At 45.1% G+C, this 27512-nt stretch overlaps 2 protein-coding genes across 4 annotated transcripts in view; both read left to right on the plus strand.

Annotated features, from left to right (window-relative positions):
• The window catches only part of MOB1B (MOB kinase activator 1B), a 43967-nt gene extending 35692 nt beyond the window's left edge, over positions 1-8275 (plus strand). For all 3 annotated transcript variants that reach the window (XM_087737195.1, XM_087737196.1, XM_087737197.1), the window contains exons 5-6: positions 1069-1232; positions 1803-8275. In XM_087737195.1, coding sequence (XP_087593321.1) covers positions 1069-1232; positions 1803-1880 — 242 coding nt within the window. In that variant the 3' untranslated portion in view covers positions 1881-8275. The remainder of the gene's footprint in view (positions 1-1068; positions 1233-1802) is intronic.
• A 1070-nt stretch (positions 8276-9345) lies between these two features.
• On the plus strand, positions 9346-22451 carry DCK (deoxycytidine kinase). Its single transcript, XM_087737194.1, has 7 exons — positions 9346-9611; positions 10861-10979; positions 13969-14162; positions 14929-15076; positions 17223-17338; positions 17823-17922; positions 21106-22451. Exons 1-7 carry the CDS (start codon positions 9542-9544, stop codon positions 21130-21132), a joined length of 774 nt encoding a protein of 257 aa, XP_087593320.1. The 5' UTR covers positions 9346-9541; the 3' UTR covers positions 21133-22451.
• Positions 22452-27512: the final 5061 nt, after the last annotated feature.

The following is a 27512-nucleotide window of genomic DNA, read 5'->3' on the forward strand; positions in this document are numbered from 1 at the left end:
ATCTGCATGGATGGTCTGCAGGATCCAGCTTGGGCCTTTGGCCTTCATGGCCTTCTAACAGCACTTTGGCAGTTAGAAAGACTGCAAAAGAACTAAGCTGACGGGGAAAACTGCTTCGTGATCAGAAGCTAGACAGGTTTAATCTTTTTAGATGGTTGATACATAGCTTTTTTTTTTAGCCTGTGGATGTGTCAGCTACAGAGACTATTGCTCCCAGTAGCCGGTTGTTGTTTCCTAACCAATTTTAATAAAACTCGTGCACTGACAAAGATCTGCTGTTGAAACTGATGTAACCTGTCCTGGGTCACTTTGACTGAAATGACTGCAAGGAGCATGTTTCAGAGCACACGGGCAGGCAGTTAAGAAAGCAGTAGCTGCCGGGTAAGGGATGGCGATGAGCAGGATGGAAACAGGAGTCTTTTTGCTGGGCACGAGACAAGTGGAAGAGAGCCTGTTTCTGATTTCACTTTAGCCAAGAGGAGCGTAAAACTCGATGGCTGATCACCCAAGCTGGTTTCAGTTGCCCACACAGAGGTGTCTGGTGTCCCTCGGAGTACCCTGTGGTGTCCTGGACACGTGCACAGAGCCATTGGTGAGACTCCGAGCCTGCAGGAGCCTTCCCCTCTTCTTCACTGGCAGTCAGAGGCCGGGCAGGTGCTGAGAGGGCATCTCTAAGCACTTCAGATACCTGTGTTTGGGCGTCTGAATCCTACCCGAAGGGAGGAAGATGCTCGGTCAGAGAAGGCTCCTCAGTACTGTACTGAGGCGTAACAGAATTTAGTAGTTGGAAAGTGAAGCTAGGAGGGTTCGGCATAGAAACGTAGTCAGATTTGTCTTGGGAAAAGTTCATGAGCCACTGGTCTGCTGGAGGGAGGGAAGCCTCTTCTCCAGTCTTGGAATGAGCTTGTCATTGTGCTTCAGTACATTGGGTGATTTAAAGTCGGAATCGCGGAGTGAAATGGCACAGCCCTTCTTGTGCAAGAGATAGGGTTGAGTTACAATGGCTTTCAAAATGCTCGAACACGGCACGGGCGTTTAAAAATAATCCATCTGTTTCCTTATTTTTAGGTGTACCGTTCCCAAAGAATTTCATGTCGGTGGCAAAGACCATTTTAAAGCGTCTCTTCAGAGTTTATGCTCACATTTATCACCAGCACTTTGATCCAGTGATCCAGCTACAGGAAGAGGCACACCTTAACACTTCTTTCAAGCACTTTATATTTTTTGTTCAGGTGAGCGTGGCAGGAGCGGTACGGTTACAATTATATTCTGGAAAAAGTAACATATCCAAGTAATGCCCCTTCAGTTTCGTAACAGCTGGTGTGTTTGTAGGAGAGTCGGCACCTCCAGGACCCTAAGATGGTGTCTTACTCCATTTTTATGTATAGTCACTGCTAGAAGCATTCAAGGAATGGAGAAGTTTTCAACAAAGTACTCGTTTGCTACGAAATCGAACACTAAAAAGTGTTCCCTACCAAATAATTCAGCAGAACAGTAATTCCTAACAAAAGAAAGAGGGAGGACGGCATCTGAAGCTAGATTGCCTCAAAGCTACATTCCCCCCTGCCCCCTTTATAAGAAAAGAGCATCTTCTTCCGTTTCCTTCCTTTAAGTGGAGGGAGAAGCTTTAGGCAGTCGAACATTGCCGTTCAGCTAACGGCAGGCAGGCAGAAGACGTGGTAGTGGTTAAGCCTGGACTCAAAGAGCGTACTACCAAGTAACTTCTACCCGAATAAGACTTCTCACCTGAGCTGCACATGTAAAACTCTGTATGTATGTCTTTCTCCTCGTCCCTCTTACAGGAATTCAACCTCATTGATAGAAGAGAACTTGCACCACTTCAAGAACTGATTGAAAAACTCACCTCGAAGGACAGATAAAAAGAAGAGGATTCCTTGAAGTCACTTGTTTCTTTAAGCAAGCGTGTGGTATTTGTTTTTCGTTCATTTGTTTTTTTAAAAAAACAAAACAAAAACCTGTGCTGTTACTAACGACAGCCAAGATCTACTTTCTGTGCTTTTATTAGGGGAAATCTTTTATCTGTTAGTGACATGTGATAAATAGCCTTTTTTTTTTTATTGTTGTTATTCATTGTGGAGTTTAGCAGGTGCTGAGTGTTTATAAAGGAAACATGCTTGGTTGGGGAATTGACTCTGCTGGTGGATGGGTTCTTGTTATCGTGTCAGTGGTAGCCCATTCTCATGAAGTCCCTAAAAGACTTGCTTACATTCTCTAAGTGCCTTGGCAGACTCACTTCTGAGGTGCAAAGCACATACAATACTGAACATTGCTGGAAACAGAAAATACGAACTAACACCCAGGACACTTACTGATACTTGTTTTAGAAAAATATCTATATGCTTACACTAAAAAAAAAGCCATAACTTACTGAAATCAATGATCTCCAGCTTTTAATACAAATAGTTGTCTTATTTTTTTAGAGATGAATATAGGATTTTTCAAAAGTAGGTATTTCTTATAAAGAAAAGTGATGGAGAAGTGCTAGTCGCTAAAGCGAAACTATGAAGGCGATGTCAAAATTACAGAGAACCTGTGCTTAGCAAGTAGTTGCATGTCTGTGGCTATTGGTTCTGGCTTTTCATAGTTGCTTTTATTTTTTTAACAGGGAAGCATCAACTTGGGTCAGTCGCTTTTGCTAAGTTCCTAGCTTTTGCCAAATGAACTGTTAGTTCGCACAAATACACTTAGGGAAAATACTCAATACAAAAAAAATGCACTGGGGTAATACTAAGAAAAATCTGGCTTGAAAAATAACTAGTGAAACGATGTTTGTAAGTTAGGAATAAAAAGCCTGGCTCTGTGGAGGAGCTCTGGTGGCCAGTGGTTTCTGTGGCAGGAAATGTATCTTGGAGGGAATACAATGGCATGGACCGCTTTGGATTTACAGTAGCACGATGGTGTTCTCCCCCGTTTAAAATTGCGGCCCGTCTCCAAGGAACTACAGCAGCTGGGAAAAGAAATAGGAACATACTGGTGAATTTTTAGTGGTTTGTAATTTGGTAAGTGCATCTTCTATTTGGGAGAAAAACTAGTCAAAATGTGGCCTTCCCCCACCCGGGGCAGGGTCTTTGCCTCTCTAGCCTTGTGTTTTCTCAAACCAGGAATGAGAATCGCCTGTGAGAAGTTAGCCTTTGGGGTGATCCACAGAGGATGACTCGGAAATTGCTGCTGCAGCTGTATCTGTTAGGTTTCCCAGTGCAGAAGCCAGTATGACTGGTTCTCTTGCTCATTTATGGATCTCGTCAAAGCCGTTGTATTTCGGATTCAAAGAAATCTGTATTAGGTTGCTCAACGTGCTATCCCATGGTATCGCCAGTTTCCAAATACAGTATGCTAGGTGGTTAACGTTGCCAGGCTTTGCTAGATTGTGAGTCTGCAAAAACACAATTTTTAGGCCCGAATAACATGAAGACCTTAACTGACTGGTGTATGCGAGACTGACTGGTGAACCTCTAAAATTTACAGGTGAAGCCAAGGTTAGCATGCGACAGAAAAGTTGAGCTTGCATTTTGTGCGCCTTTGCTTCGCTGAAAACGCCGAGTAAAGTGGAAAACGCTGTGCAGCAGCCTGCAAAATACGTAAGAGGCCATGAGTATAGCTAGCTACTAAATGTCTAAGCACAGTCATAAACATCGACGCGTTTGGGAGACTAAAATTGCTACTTCTGAGTTGAAATGATGTCTTTCAGAAGCATCTGAAGGTTATTCTAAGAACCATGTTGTTTTCAATGGAGTTAAATTTTCTAGTCTGCTTCAACTGCTTCCTGGAGAAGCAATTTAATGTTCTCGTTACCTATATTGTCTCTTTTTCTCCCCCCTCACTCCCCCCAAACGGACTTGAGAACAATTGAGAAAGCCTAGTATTGAGCTAGAAACTGGCATTGTGTGCTTGTTTCGCTGCTGCTTATTTAGAAATGGAAACACGGAGCGTTGCATAGCGAAGGATGGTCATGCAGTGGTGTTCATGCTGAATTTAGGTTTGACTACGCTGTTAGAGAGAGGCTGCTGGCAAAACAGTGCAGTCTAGCATTTGTAATTAAGACAGTCCTTGGTTTCATTGGAAGCTTCGTTACAGTTCAAGAAAATGTAGAATGTGTTTGGCTCCTTTGCAGATCTATGTCATAGCCTGTTATCATCTGCTCAAAGGACAAGTGAAATTGTCAGTGATCCTTAACGTTTGGGCTCTTTTGATGTCATACAGAATTACCAGGTTTTCTTAACATGTGGATGTCCAAGGAAAGGCCTTCGATATTGTGTTTTTTCTTAACATCGAGCGTTGGGACTGGACTGGAGTTCCCACCGTCCACACTGAGTCAAGCTGCTGATGCAAAGAGAGCTTTCCCTTGCATGTTTTAATAAACGCCTAGTTTAAAAAAAAGTGAACTAAGGTCTTACCCCTTCTCAGCCCGTAAGGATCCTGACTCTCCCGTGTGCGTACACGCGTGTGGGCGGATAAGACGGGAGATGCTCAATGTCGGTTACCTCTTCAGGGAGCTAGGGGTTGGAAAAATATGCCCAAGGCATAAAAAAATTAGAGGCAAAAGCAACCAAGGAGCACGAGCACCATTTCCTGTCCTTTGGCAAGTCGCCTGTGACTGCAGCGTTCACCCCAAAGCTGTTGTGAGTCCTGCTGTTGGGAGGACATAGCTGGTCTGGCAGGCGTTGGGTTTCCCCATGCAATTGTGTTGGCTAGCGGAAGAGTCAGTGCTGTAGCACCTAAACGCTGCTGTCTGCAGTCGAGCCATAGGCTGAGAGGAAAGAAGGAGCTCCCACGGGCAGACGATCCCACGCGTTGGGCTGCGCAAGTACCTTCCTGTTGAACAGCTGGAGGAAAAGCGTTCCTGTGGTAGGCACCGTCCTTGTTACGTGCCGTGTGGTATGTTTGACAGGGTAGCTGGGAAGGCGGTACTGCTGCGGACTGTGCGTGTCGGTCGTGATGTCTTAGGAGCTGCGGGATTGTTTGGAGCCGAGTAGCGTACCTGACGCCTGGTCTGGGCACGACGGCGTCAGCCTGGTTTGGCAGCGGTAGCGTTGGGTGCGGGGTTGGAGGGCTCTCTTTAGTTCAGGACTGAATAACGCAAAAGGCTGTTGGCTTCTCAGAGTTACGGGAGCGGTCAGCGTCCACCTGACCGTGCAAAAGCAGCTGAACTCCCAAATTTGAACTGCACGGTTTTAAACAGACTCCAGTCATGTAGGAAGCTGAATTGAAGAACGCCATCTTGCACACGCAGCCTTTTATGCCTGCTGTTACCTGAGGAGAGTTTAGTGACCGAAAATTGCCAGCTACAGAGGCGCGAAGGGCGCTGCAGATGCAGTTTGATATTAAAAATCCTGTCAACTTGCCAAGGAAAACCGCTTTGCTGAGCGAGTGCTGCTCAAGAGGCTGCGTGCGCGCGTTCACTGTGCTGATAACGCGTCCTGGAGAGGAGCCCTTTAACCGGTGCTAGAGCTCGTGTTATCACATCGCAGCAAGAGAGGAGAGTGAGAATGGCAGAGCCTGCTCCAACGTGCTACGTCGCAGATATCCTCCGCTCGATTTAAAGCTGTCTCATTGGTTTGGTGTCACGGACCAGCAAGAAACGCAAAGGAAAAATATGTAGAAGTGAGGATTTGCTTGGAGCGGTGCAGGTGCAATAGTTCACATTTTTGGTGTATTTCTGCTCTGGAAGGTTGTTTCTGTGGTGGTTGTTTTTTTAAATAACCAGCTCTAGAAGTTCAGAGGCATCTGCTGCAGTTCAGCCCATCAGAACTAGAATGTATTATGTGAAAAAAAAAAAAAAATCAGTCTTACGTGGATAGTGTATTTTTTGTATTTAGTAACTGGCAGTAGAAAACACTTTTCCAGAGCAGTTTCTAGGCGTGTAATAAAAGCTTGGAGATCATGATTTGCCTGACAGCTGTATGAACACATTGTTTAATTATTCAAGACTTGAAAATAACAACATTAAAGATAGGTATGCAGTGTTCGGGATTTAGTATCCCTCTGCTGTTTATATTTGCAGCTGTTAATTGTTTTTTGCTTCAACAAGATGCGGGACCAGAAGTTGACGTGCGTTTACACTCTTGAAGTAAGGGCACACTGAAATGCTCAACAAAAGTTGCCACGCTGTACAAATGGAATCTGGATCGAGTGAATGTGTCTATAAAACAGTGCATTTGTGGGGGGGAAGGGGGAGGACAGCCCCTCGCCCCCCAAATAAACCCCAGAGAAACGAACCCTGAACAAACCCCGCGCCGCTCTAGGCCCGCGTTCCAGACGGACTCCGTTACACGTCGCGAGCGCTTCGAGACAAAAAAATTGAGCTTTGTTGTCATGGGGAGCGGAAGGTGCCGGTGGGGTTACGCACGGCTGGGCTGCCGGTGCTGGCCGCGGCCTGCCAGCCGAAGAGGGTCCTCAAATCCTCTCGTTTGTGGTGGTTTTCAGCTACCAGCGTATCAGACCGTGCCAGTGATTTGGGTGGTCGCTTCGGGAGGTCGTCTACCTCGAGATGGGACGGGGCAAACTCTGCTACGTTCATCAAGTTCAGCCGCCGTTGCCGGTGTTGCCGCTCTTTAGATGGTGTGGATACATGATGTTCACAGAAATGGTTTTTCAAGTCTATTAAATTCAAGTCAGGGATACAAGATAATCACGCAAATAGAAAAGAAAAACGCCACGTTCTGCTGTTGCAGGTAGCTGAACGGTCGATGAAGGGAGAAAACAGGTTTCAAGGGGCAGGTGGCCCGTCTGCAACTAGCGTGTTTCTTTTACCGCTTACTATGCAATGTAGAGCTTTGAACTTTTGCTTTTACTTTAAGATATAGAGGAGCACTGTCCTTACTCAGTACTTGGGTACTGAATGCTCTCCTAGTCTCCCTGACACTCATTTAACAGGTAAGGATACCTACTTGCTGCTATGGACTTTCCTAACCTTTCAGATTGTTCCTTTCCGTTTCTCGCCGCCCCCCCCCCCCCCCCCCCGCCCCTTTCTCTTGAATCACCAGGCACAATTTTACTAAAAACACATCCTTTTTGGATGGTTGTTCTTGTCCTTGCCCCCCTCTCCCCCCTTCCGACCTGCCAGAGTGCTGTATTACTGTACATAAACTGCCCCCTTTTAGTTGGACTATTTAAAAAGCTGCAGCGCCAACACGGACTCCTTGCTTTTCTTGGACGAAAAGGTTCCCTGTCACACAGAATTTTCTTTCCTTCACGGCTGATACCGGTTGTCTTTTTGCCAAACTGCACTACTAAAACCACTAGCAGTTTTATGGATGCCTGTTGTCTTTTCCTGGGTATCCTCTCTTTTAAGATGAGACTACCGTTGGTTATTTTAAGTGTTAAACCTTTTTATTTTCCTGCTTTGCTTACCATTTCCTCATGCCAGGTTAAGATTGCAGCCTAGATAAATATCGAATTACGTTTTTGCTTGAAGAACCAATTCCCTAAATTGTTCATAGAGAATTGTATTTTTAGGGGAAATTAATTTTTATAGCCACTAAACTATACTCATTATTTTTGTACATTTGCAACTTCTGACGTTTTTCAGAGACGCGTCGCGGAGGGAACGCTTATTTTCATGGCTGTTTTGCTACTTTGATACGCTGTGGTTGTGTTGCTTAGTACCTAGAAGCACATACCTTGATGCGCAATGGAAGCGAGAGAAGAACGCGATAAAAGCGAATGAGGTTTCAATAAAAGCCCATTTTTGAAGGAAAAAAAAAAAGAAAAAATTACGAAAGCAACACTAACCTTTCTTCCTCCTTTAGAATCCTAAAATACACGGGAGAAAATGCAGTTTAAAGTATAAAATGCAAGATGAGAACCCTTACTGTAAGCTAACTGTGCCAATATCGCTTCAGTTTGTAGTCACTGATGGATATTTTAGTTTTAAATGAGAACAGCTTTTGATTAAAAAGAAGTCGAATGTCTGAAAATCTGCAACATGTTCATTTGAGAGTTGTAAATAATGTATACAGATTGTTGTATGTGATGGGACAGAATATTTAAATTCTAGTTTTTTTCAGTAAGAAACTGAAGGCTGTTTATAAGAGAAAATAAATAGCTATGTTTGACCATGATTGTCTTTATTTCCTTCTTGAATTTGTTTCTAAATTATCTTCTACTTGTAGATAGGTATTTTTTTTTCTGTATATTGTACACATACGACCATTACACATGCAAATTAGATTTTTGTAATTGCCTTGTCAGAATTTGTGAATATTTGTATTGCAGGCAGACACAATAGCAATAAACCAACCTGATACCCTTTTCATTTCCTTGTTGCGTGACCTGAATTGACCTGGTAGGGCTGCCGCTCGGTGTGGGATTGCCGATGACAAGTTGAGCGTGGCATTAAGCGCGTCTCGGCGCCGATCCCGGGGTGGTTTTTAAACCTGGTTGCAGCCGCAGCGTTCTGCTGCCTCAGCTCACCGGCTTCAGGTGAAGTACGCACAGACCCTGCTTCTGGCCGTGCGCGGCAGCACAGGCGCCTTTTTCTTTCTTTCTTTCTTTCTCCCGAAAGCCTCCTGTGACCCTGACGGCTGCAGCACGCCGGGTTTCCGACCCTCCCATCCGCATCCGATGCCCTCTGCCTGCCCTCCGCCTTCTCCGCTCGCACCCGTAGCTCCAAAGCACCCCGTCCCGTGGTAAGTCATCTCTTGCGGGCGGCTGGGAAGAGGTTTGTGCTGTCGGGTTGAAAAGGCGGTGAAAAAAATGTCGCTTGATAGGCCAGGAGTCCCCAGACACGGTGCGTTTGGGGGACCGTGCAAGAAGAGTCTTGTCCCGGGTGGCATCTGCAGCTTGCCACCTCCTTTTACAGGAGAGCGTGTGTTGGTCGCCACTGCCTGCGCCCATTTCACAGATTGGAGGTTTTTTCCCTTTTTAACTTGGTCCTCCAAGACCCAAACCGGTCGTACACTGCGATGGTGCATTGGGAAACGTATCGTCAAGGATGGGTTTGGTGGCTGTTTGGGGGGGCTGGAGGTTTCCAGCATTAACCCTCGAAACAAGCGCCTTTGATCTCCGTTCAGTGCAACCTGTGTGTTGCTTTTAAGGTGTTTCCGGAAGACTTTTAACGGTGGCCTTGGTCCGGCCGTGGCTTCAGGTGAGGACGGCTGCGTTGGGGTGCACAGGGCCGCTTGGCCTTGGGGCGCGGGGAGCCGTGGGGACCGTTCGGCCGCGGCCGAGAACCGACCAACTCGTGGCAGGAGTGCGGCGCCCTCCCATCGATGTGCTTCTCCTTCCGCAGCTCTGCCTGGATCTGCAGCGCCGAGCTCGACCGCCCGCCCTGCCGCCCGCGCCCCCCCACCCCCACCCCGGGCGCCCTCCGCCCCTAGCCGCCGCCGCAGGCCGGGGGCCCCTCGCCGCCTTTTGGCCCCGGCCGCCACCCGTACGCCGCCGTCGCCGCCGGTGACGTCCGTCGCGCCCGCCGCGCGCCAAATTCGAAGGCGGGCGCGGAGCCGGGCGGGCGCGAGGGCGGCGGCGGTTATTTCCGTTGCGGCCGTTGAGCGAGCGAGCGCGCGCGCTCCAGTCGGCCGCCATGGCCACTCCTCCGAAGCGCGGGCGGCAGGAGGGCAGGATCAAGAAAATCGCCGTGGAGGGCAACATCGGTGAGGCGAGGCGAGGCGGCCGGGGGGCGGCCGGGGGCCTCGGCAGCGCAGCTCTGCCGCCGGGCCGCAGCGGGGCTCCTCCCGCCGGAGCAGCGGGCGGCGGCCGGGGCGCTTCCCCAGGGGTTTTTCCCCTCATGTTCCTTGCGAACAAGGCGTTCGGTCGGGTCAGGGGACGTGGGCGAGCTGGGGGAGCTGTACGGTGCGAACCAACCAAGTCATGACCGCAGAAACTTCAGCTGACACCGTAGGAACTGATGCTATAAAAATGACGAGGTTGGGGCGGGGAGCTTTCTATTACACTTATTAACTTACTCACCTTTTGAAAGATGCATTGAAGCCCTGGCTGAGGCTTCTCCCACACCTTTCCTGGTCGTAGCATGAAACCCCTGTGTCAATGTCGACCACCAGGTCACACTTGTAATGTCCAGTACTCCCCCTAATTAACAAGAGAAGCCCGTTTAACTTTGTAAAGAGCAGAAGGAGTTATGGGCTGTCATAATGCGATACTCTTTTTTTTTTTTTTTTTTTTTTTTCTTCCTTTGGTTGTTTTTTTTGTTATTTTTTGGCAAGAAGCTGTGCTGAAAACGGAGGTTAGGAGTTGCCAGGGTGTCAGTTCATTTAGTGAGACAGCCTTTGGTGGTTGATAGCCAACTGATTGGCCTCTGTCAGGTCTAAGCATCTCTTATTAATTAAAAATTTCCTCACTTTTTTCAGTTGGCGGCAGATTAATGACTTCTGTGTTGTAGAAAGTAATTCATAGTGCATCTTTTTATCTTCCTTTGAGAAACCATCGCTTTTGCTTTACGTTTCTTTTGTCATTGCCTTCCCCCCCCCCCCCCCCCCTTCCCCCCCTTCCTAAAACTTTGGAAGACTGTTGCAACTTCATGCCTGAGACTGGACCACTAAGTACCTTTAAAAATTTAACACTTGGTGTTCTAATTGCAAATGTAACTTTCTAGAATTTAGCTAATTGATCTGGGCTGAGAGACTTGTTGCCGTCATTGATTGATTTTTGTGAAATTGGCTATGGGTGTTGCGCGGTACAAAATAAAAAAGAGAAACCCCTGTTGCTCAGTTAACTGACGATATGTGGTACGCAATGGTCTCTGATTCACGCTTGTCACAAAGTCAAAAGTCCGCGGGTGTGGGAGACTCAGTTACGGGACTTTAAACCGGAGCCACATAGTAGTTAAATAATTACACTATCGGTGGTTTTTGACTGCCGTTCTTCCTGAATGCTTTTCTACAGCTGCAGGGAAGTCGACGTTTGTGAATATTCTCAAACAAGCCGATGAGGAATGGGAAGTGGTTCCTGAGCCCGTAGCTAGATGGTGCAATGTTCAGCAAAACTGTGAAGAGGATTGCGAGGTATGGTAAAGGAAACCAAGGTGCAACTTTGAAAATAAAAAATACCCCAAACCAAACCAAAACCAGTCAAATGCTTTTCTAATTTTGGAAAACCAGTATATCTGATAGACTGGGTATTTTAGCAAATAATTGTGATAGCAATCTTTTCGTTGCTTGTTCTCATAATATTTGAGTTTCTGTTTTCTAGTCTGCTGGGTGTGTTACAGAATAAATGTTGTTCAACATCAGGATGTCGATTTTAAACGTGGGAAAAGCCCCTATTTTATGTATATTTTTTATATATATATATATATATATATATATATATATATATATATATATATATATATATATATATATATATATATATATATATATATATATATATATATTTTATGTATAAAAACAAAGGATGGAAATAAGTTAGGCAGAAATTACTTTTAGCAACTGAACTAACCGGGTGAGACCGGAGGGTTGCCCGGGTGTCCTGGGAGGTGTCCTCTAAACTGCCTAGGAAATAAAGAACTGCTGCTCAGTTGTGTCTAGTGGTGGTTTTCCTGTCAGCTACCTGTCATGCTGCTGGCACTCCAGCTGCTGCTGAGCGGCCAAAGTCGTGGCTGCGTAGACAGCTTTTGCTGAACTGTAGTAGATTTTTCTTTTTTAGATCTGGCAAAAAGTACAACGTATTTTTGTGAACTAAATGTAAACTCTTAATGGAGGCGTGTTGTTTCTAACTTTTCCTCAGCTACATTTTTTCAGAGTTAGCTCTCTTTTTTTTTTTTTTTCCCCCCCCTTCTTCATGATACTGAAGTCCATCCAAGTACAAAACCAGACCTAAGTCCTTTCTTTTAAGAACTAAGCTCACAAGCTCGTTTGATAGACTTGAACTTCAAGTTAAAGATTTTTAAGTTGGCAGTGGTGGGTTGACCCTAGACAGCATATGATTCCTGAAATTAGTCAGGAAACACTTAAAAAAATGTTCCTGAAGACAAGACAGTGCTCCGTGTGCTAAGCTGTTCACGCATGTGTCTGCAGGTCTTCCTTGCAGTCTTGCGTGCCTTGTCAGTAGCCTGTAATGTTCTCCTTGCAGTTGGCCAATTCGCGTGGGAACAGCAGCAGCTGCCGTCTTGCTTGTAGTAAGAATATTGCACGGCCTGAACAACAGGCCTTGGGCTATTTTCACCCCTTTTCCTTCTCTTTTCTCAGAAAAGTTATCAGCATTGAAGATCTTGATGATTGCTTTTTTGGTATCGTTTAATACCAAAAGGTAGATTTTCACTTTTCCATCTTTAATAAAGTTGGTACTTTGATTGTCCCACCGTACCCGGGGGGGCGGGGAAGGTTTGGCAAGTTCATTTTTACGTCTGTGTGTGTTCATAGCAAGAGGTGGGTCTTACTGCTTTTGTAGTTGTTAGTTCTTATGGAAGTTGCACCTGAAATACTTGAGGTGGTGTAGTACTGTGCTTTTTAATACGGTGTTGTTCGAGGATATTGGAATCTTTTCCAGAGGATAGTTCTGCCGACAGCGCTCTGCATGCAGCTACCGCCTTTTGGAGGCTTACCAAGTTCAGCGCTGTGGGTGTTGCTCCTGTGTGCCGCTTGGCCTCAGTGTCAGAGGGTGGTGTTGGGCATGGTGGCTTCACTAGTGTCGTGGTTTAACCCCAGCCAGCAACTAAGCACCACCCAGCTGCTCGCTCACTCCTCCCCGGTGGGATGGGGGAGAGAATTGGAAGAGTAAAAGGGAGAAAACTCGTGGGTTGAGATAAGAACAGTTTAATGGGTAAAGCAAAAGCCACGCACGCAAGCAAAGCAAAGCAAGGAATTCATTCCCTCCTTCCCATCGGCAGGCAGGTGTTCAGCCATCCCCAGGAAAGCAGGGCTCCATCACGCTTAACGGTGACTTGGGAAGACAAACGCCATCACCCCTAATGTCCCCCCCTTCCTCCTTCTTCCCCCAGCTTGTATACTGGGCATGATGTCATATGGTATGGAATTGCCCTTGGGCCAGTCTGGGCCAGCCGTCCTGGCTGTGCTCCCTCCCAGCTTCTTGTGCACCCGGCAGAGCACAAGAAGCTGAAAAGTCCTTAACTAGTGTAAACTCTGCTCAGCAAGAACCAAACCATCAGTGGGTTATCAACATTATTCTCATCCTAAATCCAAAACACAGCGCTCTACCAGCTACTAAGAAGAAAACTAACTCTATCCCAGCTGAAACCAGGACAACTACTGTAGGTATGGTTGCAAGGAATTAGAGATGAGGATGAAACCTGGAATTCCAGAATCTTAATTGCTATCACCTAGGCGTTGATCTCTCTCTCTCTCTCTCTCTCTCTCTCTCTCTCTCTCTCTCTCTCTCTCTCTCTCTCTCTCCATTTTTGAAAATATGTCAATATTTGGATTTGGTGTTAACGTGGCAAAAAGATTCAGGCAGAAGCAGTTGTCTTTGGTAGGCTGTGTTTTCTAGTAAATCTGAGGCGCAGCTTTCGGTTTCCGTGAGCTGTAGTGGCTGTCTTGAGGTGTTCGAGCTCCCTCGCGGGCTGCGGGCGATCTTTGGCCTGGAGTCTGTTCTGAGCCTCCCAGGTAAGATGAGGGATAGTCACAGCAGCTGGGACCGTAGGAACTGTAATTAATAGAAAACCACAGTGAGCCCCACTTGAAGCTCACACCTGTCAGAGTAAAAGGAGCATGGGTTTTTGTACCATGTTGCTGACTTTTTGTACCGATAGGACGCTGTTGTTTTATTAAAGCTTGTAAGTAGCGATCAAAGTCTTTCGGTACTTGAGCATTTTGACATTGTAGATTGTAGAGAGTTGCTTATTCAACTCGGTGCCGTAGGAGGAGTAACGTTACTGGCATTTATGCCTTGTGTTCCAAATAGGGTTGAGAGGTAAATGATGCAATTGTAAACCTGAAATAAAGGCTGAGCAGCTTAACGTAGCGGAGCAATTCTGTTTTACCTTAATCGTCCACCTTCTCAACTTACAGGGTCTCTGTTTTTGTTTAAAACCAGGAGCTGACGGCATCGCAGAAGGGTGGCAGAAATGTGCTTCGGATGATGTACGAGAAACCAGAGAGGTGGGCTTTCACTTTCCAGGCATATGCATGTCTCAGCAGGATCCGGGCTCAGCTCAGATCCCTTGATGGCAAACTCAGGGAGGCGGAGAATCCTGTGGTCTTCTTTGAGCGATCTGTCTACAGCGACAGGTATGTTGGACAGGGAAGGAAGATCAACGTTCTGTGAAGTAAAATGCATAAATAAAAAGAAAGCAGAGCGTGCCTGAGTTGTGCCTCCTTTTGTCCTAATTTTGATACCGGTGAATCACGATAATCTGAATAAGTGGTTTGTTATCTTCTTCTCATTGGTGTTGACAGCAAAGTAAAATTACTGGTTTGAGGGTTTATAGTTTTGTCGTACAAGCTTTCTCATGCTTGGTGGGTAGGTTTTTTACGGTGCGTGCATGCGCGTTTCCCTTCAAAGAGAAGAGGGGAGTAGGAATCGAGGAGAGTCAAGTGCAATTTCTTTCTTTGTCACTTAGTCTTAGTTTTCTTTTATGCTTTGTGAAACAGGTGTAGCTATTTCATATCGCCGTACCCTGTGTTTCTGGATTCAGAAGGTTAGATTTGACAACCGCATCCCGTAACGTAATCCTTAGGGGTTCACTGTGTTCTAATATATTGTAAAGAAAGGACCACGGTGTGCAAACCAGTAGTTGTTTGTAGCTTATTCCTGAACAGACACCTGAGCTGCAGATGTTACCGCTTTTTGGGGACGCTGCAATGGGCAACTGCGGTGGACATAGTTACGGGACGAGGATAGCAGCTGTTCATTTCCACTCCAAGCATACATCCAAGCAGTTACAGCATTACTATGCTCAGCTGCTTTTCTAGTTACTGTGGAGTACTTAGGGCAAACAAAGCGATAACTGTGTTCAAGCTAGTTCTTGTTTACGTCACTATTTTGTGTTCACAGATACATCTTTGCAGCTAATCTATATGAGTCTGATTGCATGAATGAAACTGAATGGACTATTTACCAAGACTGGCATGACTGGATGAATAAGCAGTTTGGTCCAAGCCTGGCGCTGGATGGCATCATTTATCTCAGAGCCACTCCTGAGGTGAGGAATAAAAATCTATGACTGCACAGAGAATGAGAGTACGCATTCTATGCCTCGCCTGTACAATTTGATCTTTGTCTATGCTTCCATAGTATTTTTTTTTTTTTTTCTAAAAAAATATAGGGGTTAACTATGATTCTAGACCTTTTTTATGATAAGAGAATAATATGCTTGCAGTCAGCTCCAGTAAGGTCACAATTGTGTGTCGTTGCATATCGCTGTATGTGTGTTTTAAGGTGTCAGGGTTTAACCCCAGCCACCAACTAAGCAGCACGCAGCCACTCGCTCACTCCCTGCCAGTGGGATGGGGGAGAGAATCAGAAGGGTAAAAGGGAGAAAACTCGTGGGTTGAGATAAGAACAGTTTAATAATTGAAGTAAAATAAATTAGAACAGTGAAATAGGCAAAGCAAAAACCGTGCACGCAAGCAAAGCAAAACAAGGAATTCATTCCCTCCTTCCCATCGGCAGGCGGGTGTTCAGCCATCCCCAGGAAAGCAGGGCTCCATCACGCATAACGCTTACTTGGGAAGACAAACGCCATCACGCCCAATGTCCCCCCCCTCTTCCTTCTTCTTCCCCCAGCTTATATACTGAGCATGACGTCATATGGTATGGAATAGCCCTTTGGCCAGTTTGGGTCAGCACCCCCCCGGCTGTGCCCCCTCTCAGCTTCTTGTGCACCCGGCAGAGCAGGGGAAGCTGAAAAGTCCTTGACCAGTGTGAGTGCCACTTAGCACCTATTTAGCAACAGCTTAGCACTACCTACACTGATGCTTTGGTTCTTGCTATCATGGACATTGTTCTCATCCTAAACCCAAAACACAGCCCCATACCCGCTACCAAGACGAAAGTTAACTCTATCCCAGCTGAAACCAGGACACTAGGCAAGGAAACAGTTGAGAAATCCTCCTTGAAATGTGATCTTCTCAAGGTCTTGAGCTGCCCTTATCTTTCACTGCAAGAGTCCTAAGGATTAGAGTTCAGTTCAGAGTGTAGTGTTCCCCTGAAGACTGTAATACTTGAGTTATGACTAATACAGTCTGGAAATAACTTAAAAAAAGAATGTTCTTTCAAATGTAGCCTGTGTATTTTTAAATAAAATGTGATGATAATGATTTTCTAATTATAAAACCAGAATATATAACAAACACACAATAAAATGCCACTGGAACTGAAAAAAATGAAAAGGCAAGGACAGACGAGCTGTAGGTACATCGCTGTGATGGGTATAACAATTTATAGGTCATGTCACAGCTGTCTTGGGGGGGCGTAAAGCCCTTTCACCTGCAGCAATGGAGCCTAGCCAGGTGAATGCCCCTATTGTATGTGAGGCTTTATGACAGTGCTTTGATCTTTGGGCGTCTAATACTTTTTACAAGGAGAGAACAATAAAATGAATGTACCTTTTGAGTGTGAAACTGACGTGAACAAGACAAAACCCTAAGACTTCAGAAGAGCTCTAATTGCGGTAACTAACTTAGAGGTCACTTCCATACTTCCTTACTTCCGACTTTGATGCTTTCACCTTTGTTGTTGTTGCAAACAACTGTGTAATGTAACGTGGTAGAGTTTCTCTGAGGGCTTTTTTACTAGGCTTGCTATTGAGGGCTTTATTTTTCTCTTAAAGTCAAGAATGTATGTTTAAATGACGAAGCATGCCAGTTTTGAACAGTTTTGATTGGCTTGTTATTGAGACTTTGGATGTGTTCAGGACAGGAACAAATGATTTACCAAATTGGAAAACTGGATTCCTAAGAGCCAGAAATACATAATGAGATTTCGAAACGCCTGTCTCTAGTGTCAAAGGGCTATTCCTGTGCTCTCTTCATGCAGTACACTGGTACCCCTTCTTCTGATAAAGAGCTTATTTGAGACCTTTCCTTGTAGCGGAGAAACGATGTGATGCATTTCCTTGGGTCCTTGGATTTTGTGTGTGCTCTGTGGGCTCCATCAGCTGAACGTGGCATAATGTTTCTGTGCTCGTAAGATAGTTAACAAGTTGCATATTCATCTTTGGCAAAGAGTGGCATACTGAGCGCAGTAGGAAGGGTTGGCAAAAAAAACTTCAGCAAACTAGACTTCCTCTGTAGGTCTGCAAAAGCAACCAATTTTTTTTTTTTTTTTTAAATATCTTTTGCCTTTAGAAATGCTTAAATAGGATTTACTTGCGCGGAAGAGATGAAGAGCAAGAAATTCCCATTGAATATCTGGAGAAGCTTCACTACAAACATGAAAGTTGGCTCCAGCATAGGACGCTGCGGTAAGGTTTGTTTAATGGTTACTTAAAGAGCGATAAATCTTGGTAAGGATGTTCCATAATGCATTTTCCACCAGTGAAGCATCAGCTTTTCCTAAGGTAGGTTAAGTTAAACTCCAGGAATATTTCTATCTGTACTTCCTTAGTAGTACTGGATTTACAGCATGTTCGTTATTGCTAGGACGTGCAACGTGCCTTCAGTTCTCTCCATATAGAGCTCTGAATAGCGGAGGATTCAGCTGAACTAATTTTAATACGCAGTTGCATTTAACGTTGGGTGCCGAGGGAACAAAATGTTCAAGAAGCAATAATATATCCTGGGAGCCACACTGTAAATTTGAGCTGCTTTATATTCGCAATTCATGGCTGTCATTTATATATGCAGTTCTTGTCATGGGATTCTTAACAATGAAAATGCTGACAGAGACTGGAATGATGCGTACTTTTTTCAGGCGGTAATATTTTCTTTGTTCCTATCTCAATACAGAACGGATTTTGAATATCTACAGGAAATACCTATTTTAACGTTAGATGTTAATGAAGACTTCAAAGGCAAAAAGGACAGATACGATCACATGACTGAAAAGGTAAAATTTCACAAGCAGAACCAACTGATGATTTAGGTTTATTGCCAGCATGTCGCAATGAATTCAGGGTGCTTCTTGCATCTCCAAGTATAGCATTCTTTGAAGTCAGACTAGACTGAGAACCTATGTTTCTTCATGCTATATCCTACGTTAATTTTTCATTAAAAAAAAAAAAAAAAAAAGAAAAGAAAAAAAAGGGGGGGAAGGAAATATTCCAGGCTTGTTTGAGAAGACTTTCACGAGTAGCTTTGTTTGCAAATATAATTTCTAATTTAAATAACCCTCAACCGTTTCAAAGAACGGTTATTTGCTACGTCCCGCTTCTAGCTTTGTGCCGGTATCCTAAGAAATGTGATGAGGGTGGCCGTTGAGGGAGAGAACGAAGGCTACACAGGTCCGAGTTGGATGTCTGGGGTGAAGTCTCCCTGTAGTAGGTGTGCAGGTGTCAAAGCTACAGTGCTAGTCAATAAAGAATTTTGGTTCCAGGTACTGTGAAAATACAGCACAAAAGCGTTAGAATGGAGAATTGAAGGATGAGTTGACTGAACCTGCGGCTGAATTTTGATCCAAAGCAGTGAAACGATGGCGAAGTATTTTAGGTTTTGCAGATGTTTCTAGCTAAACGAAAGACAGTATGGGCTGTCCTCTCTCCTGGTTAGCGTGTCGCAGCGAAGGGCAGTACGGCTAATGCAAATAGGGATCCTTTGCTCTCAAAAGATACTGCACTGTCTAATCATCCTTCTGAAAGATTTAAGTCATGGACTTACATTCAGATAATGAATAGTTTTCTAGCCTGCTGCAATAGTGCTTATTTTTAGTCTTGTTTATTAAATTGTCACTATCGTGAAAGCTTTTCTCTTCAGTTGTGTTGATTGAAGTGTTCTTCAAAATCCTGCTCAAAAGCAGCGGTCCGAAACGTCAGGGAGTGCTTTTCAAATGTAGCTTTTTATTTTGTTTAGGAAGTAATGCCAAATGTATACCAGAAGTATATTTTAGTTTTATTTGAAGGCTTGGAAAAACATGTCTATTTGATACTAAAAGAATTCAAGTTGAGATTTCGATTTGCATTAAGAAGATCTAATCCTTAGCACGAAAAGGTGTAATATATCTTTTAAAGCTACGCCAAGCTGTCAACATGGTAACTGCTCAGGTGTCTGGTATTTGAATCATGATGAGACTCAGCTGAGGACAACTTTTATTTGAGTAGTTGCAATGAGTTACAGACCTTAGTAATGGTATGTGCACGCTTTTCCGTTCTTTGGAAGGAAATTGTTTACCTCACGAGAAAAGCAGCTTTGTTCTTTGATCTCAGTTTATCCACTGAGAAGTAGAACTGTTCACCTGATGAAAACCAGCCTTCATGGTCTTTGCTCTTTGAAAGCTTGTTAATTGATGGAATGACTGGACGTGGCAGCTGTGGAGTGAATATGCTTGCGGTCTGCACCGTGAGATAGGGCCAAGCTCAGGCACCTCAGCAGGGATTTCGGAGGAGTTTGCTCCTGTGTAGCTGTCGGGTTGTCTGGGAACAGCCGAAGCCCTGCGTTGGCCTTATTTTTTGGCATTTCCTAACTGGAGTCCCAGAACTGCTACACTCTTCATGAGCCTGGGTGCTGTGGCCTTTCGTGTATGCGTATGTCCAGTGGGCACCCAAAACCTGTACGCTTCCTTCTCGCCTCCGTTGCGATGCTCGCTTTCAGAGACCGGTCCTGAAACGATGCCTGGCGTGTAAATCGTGATAAGGTTCACCATGCAGTATTCCCGTTGCTACTTTCTGAAGTGGACGGTGGCTTTCTCGTGATACCTTTCAAGTTAGAGTATTGGCACAGTTACGTGTTCCCTTCTCCATGTGAAGGGATTTGACCTCTTTTTTTCCCCTTTTCCCCTGCCTCCTTGAGCCCTGAGCTAGGAAGGGAAGGGTCACAGCTGGAGAAAGTGATCCAAGATCTGTTTCCTTTTCGCATCAAGAATTTGGACAGAGCGTTTACAGATGTGCTCTGTGCATGAGAGCCTCTGCCAAAAGAATAACACCATGCTCTCTGGTGACTCGTCGGTCCCGTTCTATGCAGCAGGCTAGCTTGAGCGGACAGAGAGGAAAATGCTCCCAGTTCAGACCGTGTGACAGCGTAGGTGCTGGGATGCTGTTGAAACTGGGAGATGGGAGTTTTGTGCCTAGAGCCTGTATTCCTTGGGTCTTGTATCTGCTGGGTGGTTGTATTTTAAAAAAGTTGGCCTGGCCCTTGCTGCCGCCTCTTTCTACTCCTACGCTTTAAAGGGAGGGAGTAATTACTCTGCAACTTTCGGGGAGGGGGAGCGGAGGGGACGCAACAAGAAGGCACGCATATCTGTGGCAAGAACGTTCTCAGCTCGTTGTTCTCCTGCAACCTTTGGTATTTAAGAGGTCCTGAAGTGACCACACTTAGAGGCGTAATGCTAGCCCGCTGCTTGGCACGCTGCCTGTGTCGGATCCAGTTCTCGTGCAGTTGCACGGATTATTTGAGGTGCTGCACTGGGTCTCGGTGCTCTGTGTAGGATCAGGGACTTCCGACTCGGGGTTCTGGATAGCATTCTTTGGGCCGGAGCTTCCCTGTTAATTCCTAGGTAGCTGTAGCCCTTTGAGCCACTCTTCAAATACTGGAAATAGAGTTCAACAGTAGCTGAAATATCTATGGCGTTGCTCTACAGTGTCGGATTTTTTTCAGCTATTATGGTTTTGCTAGGTATTGTTTTATTACTTAGTTGCCAGCCACAAATTCCGAGCAACATACTCGTTAGATGCTTTGGCTTGTTCATTGACACTAATTACGACTGCTGTTCTGGTAGTGGGTGTGACTTGGTGTTTTCCAAATGACAGATCTTTTGAGGCGGTCATTATCTTCCTCGGGCTTAGCTTAGACCTGCATTGGAGAGAATTCCTTTGCGATGCAGGGCTGTAGTTCAGGACCCCGGGAGGAATGAGCGTCATTCCAATGCGTCTCTCTCCGCACCTGCTAAATTACAGGTACCGTGGCTGAAGAAGTTCTTGATGGACAAGGAACGGCATAGCCGAGCCTAAGATTATTTTTCCCAGTTCCCGTTTCTGTAGGTAGTAGTAAAGCATAAAGCAATGGAGAGGTGAATGTAGTTGCTGTGTGTTTCTGTTGATAAATACTTGGTTTGATTGACAATATTTGTTTCTTTTTGCAGGTCAAAGAATTTTTGAGCACCTTATAATCCTCTTTGAAGCACAGGCAGAGTCAAACTGTTCCAAACATCTGTGCGATCAAAGTCTGAAGTACAACTTCTGCTTTTATAGAAGGCCTCTGGAGAGGCAGGACTCAATCCTGTTGATTTAATTGTGAGGAACAAACAAAGTTTGTGAATAGGGGAATGATTAAATAAATCCGTAGGTCTGTTCAGGGTTATATTAAGTAACACACGCAAATTCTGAAGATACTAGAATTCTGGGAGTTACCAAATACTGCACATGTTTCCAGTCAGACCAATAAGTTCTTCTGGAGCATCTTATTATATTTTTTTAATTTATTTTCTGCCCAGTAGCTATTTAATTTTCAAGAAGGTAGTGGTTTTTTAGATCCCTTGAGCTTTTTTTTTTTTTAGTGGAACTGATTTGTAATGGATGTCTCGTTGTTCTGAGGAAGAAAAAAGTAAAAACCATTCTTGCTGGTGAGGGAATTTTAATATAACCTGGTGTTTTATATTGTAAGGTGTAAAAAAATGTTTTCTGACAATTTTGATAGATGAAATTCTTCGCAGAAGGCGCTGAATTAAAGCAAATCCAAATATGGCTGAAATTCTGCAGACATCGAATTACTTTTTATATCTGTTTTCATTGTGCACTGCAAATTGGGATATTAAGAGGCTTTCCATTCTTTACCGTATTTGGGTTTTAGTGGGGTTTTTTCCTTTTAATTTTTTTTTTAAGTTTGTAATACAACAGAACTGGTTTTTGTTGTTGGTAAGTCCTCTTTTCCTGTAGAAGAGTATGTTTGCTTGACGGGTACTGTAAAAGGAAGAAGAAAACTTTGCGAATGGCCTCCATCTGTAAATGACATGTTTCTAAACATTTCCTTAATCGCGTTTTGGATGTCAGAGGTGGCTTCCTGCTTTTGTTCCAGCTTCTCCGTTTGTTAATTGGGCCTTCTGGGTGCTTATACAAGATACTGCAACATTTCAAATAGGCTGTCCTTTCTCATCTTCTGGTAGTAAGAAGGGGAGACCTTTGTGGAGTAGCTGCTACTTTAGTGCATTTTGTTTTATTAACTGAGCCACGTTTGTTTCAGGTGCTGAAAATACACAGGGTACGCATCTCAAATACGGTGTCTTACCAGCTGCTTTGTAATGCTTCAAACGTTTCTGAACGATTGCACACTTGGCTTTTGAATGCAAAATTTTATTGTACGGCGTTTTCTTGTCTACTGTGGTGCCTGTGTTACCTGCTAATTTGAGACGAATTTTCTTTGTGGTTGGAATTGTGCTGGCGTTCTTTAACTGTTGACTGAAAAATAAAAGTGCTTGGAAAGACTTTTTCAATGCTTGATAGCGTCGGCTCCCTGGTCTCGTAAAAGAAATCATGTTGCAGATTGCTGGTACGTGATACTAGTACAACGGATGAATTTCAGGTTATGTATGCTCGGCGCATTTGGCGTACAAGTTCTCTAAGATTTCTGAAACACTGCGACTGGCTTCAGATTGTTTTCATGTATGGGAAATGATCTCGTGGGATAGAGACACAGGATTATATAAAATGTGTCATATGTATAACAGTGATCGGTACAAGTGTTTTGTATGGTATTTATGTTACGGTGGAGTGTAGCAAAAGTATGGTAGAAAACCTTGGTTTGGACTTCAAGGTTGCCTAGTAAAAGGAAAAATTTCAGCATCTTTGCTCCAGAAATGAAGTGAGGTGGAATGGATGAAGATTGAGTTCAGATTTACTTGAAACACATAGTAGAAGCCTTTAAAACATTCTTGGCAACAGTCTGAACAGTAACAACTTATTTTGACTAACAGTGCAATTATTCCTACGGTTTCAGCTGTCAAAATTGTGGATTTAATTACAGGAATTGGAATGACAGTCCTCATTGCGAGGAATAAACAAGTCTGAGTTCTAATAAAGACTTCTTTTCAAAGCCGTCACAGAGCACACAGAAATTGTGTGGCAGGTTATCAGCATCCTGTTCCAGAAAGCTTTACAAAACCTCTGACTGCCAAGTTTGGGTTTGAAGGAGGAAAGTCACGACCAATTATTAGAATGCTTTTAATTGCTGTGGAGAAAACACAACCACAAAAGCGAAGCACACACCCCACCCGCCCCCAAGCTTCTCGGGGCTTTGGAAGTAGCTGGGCTGAAGTAGGCGAAGCTGCGGTCCTTTGCACGGAGGCCAGCCGCAGCAGAAACGGGAGCGGAGATGTCCTCAGACTGTTCTGCCTGCGCGTCCGCTTCAACCTCCCAGCTCTAACAGTACCGCAGGCTTTCCAATTTGTCAGGATTCTTGTCTTCGCTTAAATCCATTCCCAGGCTACCACAGAACAGGACTGTTGCGTCGGTTTTTTGCCTCTTGGAGATACGGAAGGTTTTTGAACTGCTATCTACTCTTTGGCGACGATGATTTTTCAGTCTCTGAGTGCTGTGTCCCTTTCTCTTCCCTTGGGTAAGAGATACTTTGATGGATCTGGCTAGAAACGCTTGCTGGTTTTAATCAAGTGCCATCAGGATCAGGAAACACAATCGGTATGTGGGTTTTGTTAAGTTTTTTCCGGTTAGGAAACAGATTCAAATATTGATGGCTAGTGTTTTTAATTGCTGTGCCAGTACGTGTGTGAGCAATGGACGTGCTATTGCCTCGTTTTATTTTCAGTCTTTGTAGCTGTTTTCTGTATAGTGGATTTGAAGTTGTCTTAATACAAATGCTTCTTAGAACAGCAGCCAATTTTGTACGTAGAACCTAGTTTTCTATAATTTTGTGCCAGTCACCTATTTCTACTGTTTGCTGTTTATTTAAGCAGACTTCAGAGTAATGGAATTGTATCTAAAATGTGATTAGTCTTGAGATCATTCTGTTCTTTTGCCAGTAATTAAAGACTCCAGGAATCTATTTGTGAAATAAAAATGCCACAGGAGAAATTCACCATAAACTGTTAAGCCTAGACCAGGGAAGAACGTACGTAGTAATAATGAAGTTACACCTTAGGAAAAAACAGTGTGCGACGGCTCTTGCCGAGAGGTTGCAGCATAGCTAGGTGTAGGGACTCCCTAGTTGTTTTCCCAGCTCTTGTTTAGGCTCGCTACGTGACTGTGAGCAAATCACTCCTGCCTCGAGTCTTTTCATCTTGAAAGTAGCGCTACCTCCCTGTATCTTCAGAAGGCTGGGAGGATTAGTTAGTTAACATGGATGTGCTGTTCTGTAGGTCTGAAGTGCTTCATGAAACAATTGAGGACGAAGGCAGCCCTGCTTTTAGGTTTTTCGGGGGGATGTTTTGATGTCCTGGTGAAAGGGGTCACTGGCCCAGATTCACGGCCAACAGAAATTGTTTATTTGTTTTAAAAGCCGTTAAAAGCCATCAATGCCATGTCAGTTGCGTTGACGTTGGTTCGCTGAAAAACATGGCCACCGAAAACTGTCTCCGTTTGTGAGGAAAGGAAACCCACTGCAAATTTAACCTCGAAATAAAAACCGATGGCAAAACCTGTGCTGCAGTCCCCGTAGCTCGTGGCAGCGGGCAAGCTCTGTGCAGAATCTGCCACACGAGGTCATTGTATCCTCAGCGCTCGCTGGCTGCGAGACGAGCGTTAGTGGTGTAACTGAATGGCTTTGGGAAAGGTAAAGAAGGAAGAGGTCGCTTCCTCGCTTTGCCGGAGCAAAAACATCAAACTGATTGATAAATACCCTACTGAATGAGATAAATCTTGATCTGGAGGGAGGGGAATAAAGCAAGCCCCCGTTGGATCAAGTGAAAGACCAGAAAAGGCTGAGCTAAGGGGAAGGGTTTTGCACCAAGAAGGTCTGTGCGGGCACCCGCTGCTGCTGTTCTGTGGGTGAACGTTAGCACGTGGATAACGCTATTCCCGGTGCGTCTGGGCGATAACAGTCTTTTAGCGCGGAGCTATCGGGCCCGAATGCAGACAGCGAGCGGTACGCGACTGCTGGCAGTGTGCTGGGAAAATAAAGCGATTCTGAACTGTACTAAAGCCACGCACGTTACTTGATGTGCCACATATAAGCCCGAACTGGGTATGGCTCCTCTGAAATGCTGACTGAAATCCAGTAGTGACGAGGAGTGTGGATTCCATACTGGGAGTAAGTGGTGAAGTGATTTATTTTACCTTAGGTTGGTATTCAGCGCAGGTGTAAAATCAATATAATGCGCACAGCCTCGAAGTCTAGGCCGTTGTGCGTAGGTGACTTTTGTTGTTCCTAGGTCTAGGTTTCAATCCATGGTTATAAATAATGTGCCAGCAGCATAAACAAGGATGTAGTGCCTGCTAAATTGGGACGTAGGCTGTTGCCCGGCGCTTGGATTGCTGCTGACTGCTCTTCCCAGTGTCTCAGGCAGGGTGTACGTTACATATCTGTATCTCCAGAACGTCGAGGTAGTCCAGCTTGCGCCGGGTATGTTGGCTGGCTAATAGTACCGACCGACTTACAAAAAGGGGGTTGGTTCTGGGGAGTTATTTCCAAAGATGATGCCCCTGGAGTTGGTTCAGAGTCTCTCCAGGCCTTGCTGTCCTGCTTTCTGTGCTCTTCTCTCCAGTTTCCTTCTAAGTTGTTGTGACTTGTCTTTTAATAACTACTAAAAACATGATCTCGTACGAGTTGTGACAGATTTGTTAAAGCCAGAATTTCACTAGCACGCAGCCTACTTGAGGATGTGGCTTCTGCCTCTGTTCCAGTTCGGTACCTTAGGTTCTGTAGTCCTCTTCTCTGAGCACTTCTCCTGTGTTAGCCCACCTGATTGCTGGGGCGCTGCCTAACTCCTCCTGGCTTTAGCACCGTCTACGGATGAATGCTGACAGTGCGCTCTTTTTTTTCATAATTACGTTCAGATTTGCCTCTGCTACTTTCTTAAAACGATCGCTATTGCGCTCTGATAATCAGGTTCCGCTGCACCTTTGGCTTTGTCCTCTCTGTGGGGCTAGCTCACGGCCTTTACCCTGACCCTCTCAGCTGTGTACAGTGGCCTCAGGTCATTGACTGCTTCGTTGCAGCAGCCCGCTGGTCCGGATCGGCTGCCTGTGTCCCGTCTGTGCTGCGCCTCGGGAGGAGAAGACCCGCCGTCACAGAAAGCAGGACTTGGCTTTTTAGGTATCCGTTCCTCATCTGCTCCGCTGCTTGTTTCATGAGGGTTTATTGCGATGGTCCGGCATAGCTGGGTAGGTACTTCGTGTCTGCTTGTCCTTGTCAGCAGTTTCTTTGCTGTCTCTGCTTTATTGTTGTCCCGGGGATAGGCATCGTGTCAACTGGCGAAAAGGTTGTTTCAAGCGGGGTTTCTGCCGCAGCGTACCGCGGCCACAGTCTGACGATAGCTTGTTAGGACGCCGTAGCTCTTACGGCCTGCTTTAACTGCAGTTCTTGCTGGAGCGTGCTTTAAACATCTGGTTCCTGAACGGTAGACTCGCTGCGTATTGTGACAAAGGAATACAGCTCTGTTTTGTGGAACCGAGCAGTTGTATGTCTGGGAGAGTTAACGGATTCCTTGAGGCTGGGAGCCCTCTTTTTCTCGAGCGGTCTCCATTTTCAGTGTGCCTCGTGCTGTTGTGCGTACACTCACAATCGGGGTTTTGTAGCTAATGAGTGCTCCTACTGTTCTTACACGTTCAGCTGTGAAGTACATATTGCTCTCGCAGTTTCAGCTCTTACCTGCTGAGATTTACTCTCTGTCCCCTTTCAACATAATCACGGCTTATGCGCAAGCCTAGCCTTTCCCTCAGAGGACGGCGTGATGCTGTGGTCTGGTGGGCGACTGTTCTCTTGCTTGTCGCTTCCCATCCTGCGCAGCGTTGTAGTACGGACAGGACTGATCTTTGGTGATGCTAAGATGCTACGGCATGGTACGCTCCAGAAATTATTTCTAATTCTATCTGCCAAGTCTTTTGTGGCTATATTGCGCACGTAAACTTGTGTGATAGTGCTATGATCTTGATCGCGTTTGTAGTGATTTAGCTCATGTAAGTAATGGCTTTTCATGATATCTGTTCGTGACTTAGTCTACGCACGCAGTGGGGCTGATAGAATTTGTCCATGCCGGAGATGACTCACTAACTCTTTCTGTCTGAAAATTTCCTTTTCTCCCAAGGTTTTTCACCCACGGTACACTCAAAGTGATAATGCATCTTAGTTTTATGTTTTATTGATGGTCTGCACTTGCCTGTTGCTCTCAGATGAGGGCATCTCCAGCATCTGGTTGCACTTTTGGCTTTAAGTACTGCTGTCAGCATCGCTTCTGGGATTGCCTTTACAATCCAGCTGGAATCATCTTGGCAGTAGGTCAGAAAGCATTGCTGACAGCGTAGCAATTGTCTGTCTGCTTGCTGTGGAGCATGGACTGAAGGTCTCTGGATCTGTCCAAGTCCCTCTGCGGAAACCTCCTTG

The sequence above is a fragment of the Nipponia nippon genome, unplaced genomic scaffold (genome assembly GCF_047370975.1).
Source record: "Nipponia nippon isolate SJK-2023a ecotype South Korea unplaced genomic scaffold, ASM4737097v1 scaffold_6, whole genome shotgun sequence".
NCBI lineage: Eukaryota > Metazoa > Chordata > Aves > Pelecaniformes > Threskiornithidae > Nipponia > Nipponia nippon.

Excerpts from the sequence above, each read along its gene's own strand:
- DCK (XM_087737194.1), top strand. The coding sequence starts at position 9,542 with ATGGCCACTCCTCCGAAGCGCGGGCGGCAGGAGGGCAGGATCAAGAAA. Across the intron at positions 17,339-17,822 it reads CTCCAGCATAGGACGCTGCG|AACGGATTTTGAATATCTAC; the intron begins GTAAGGTTTGTT and ends ATCTCAATACAG. Across the intron at positions 17,923-21,105 it reads ACGATCACATGACTGAAAAG|GTCAAAGAATTTTTGAGCAC; the intron begins GTAAAATTTCAC and ends TTCTTTTTGCAG.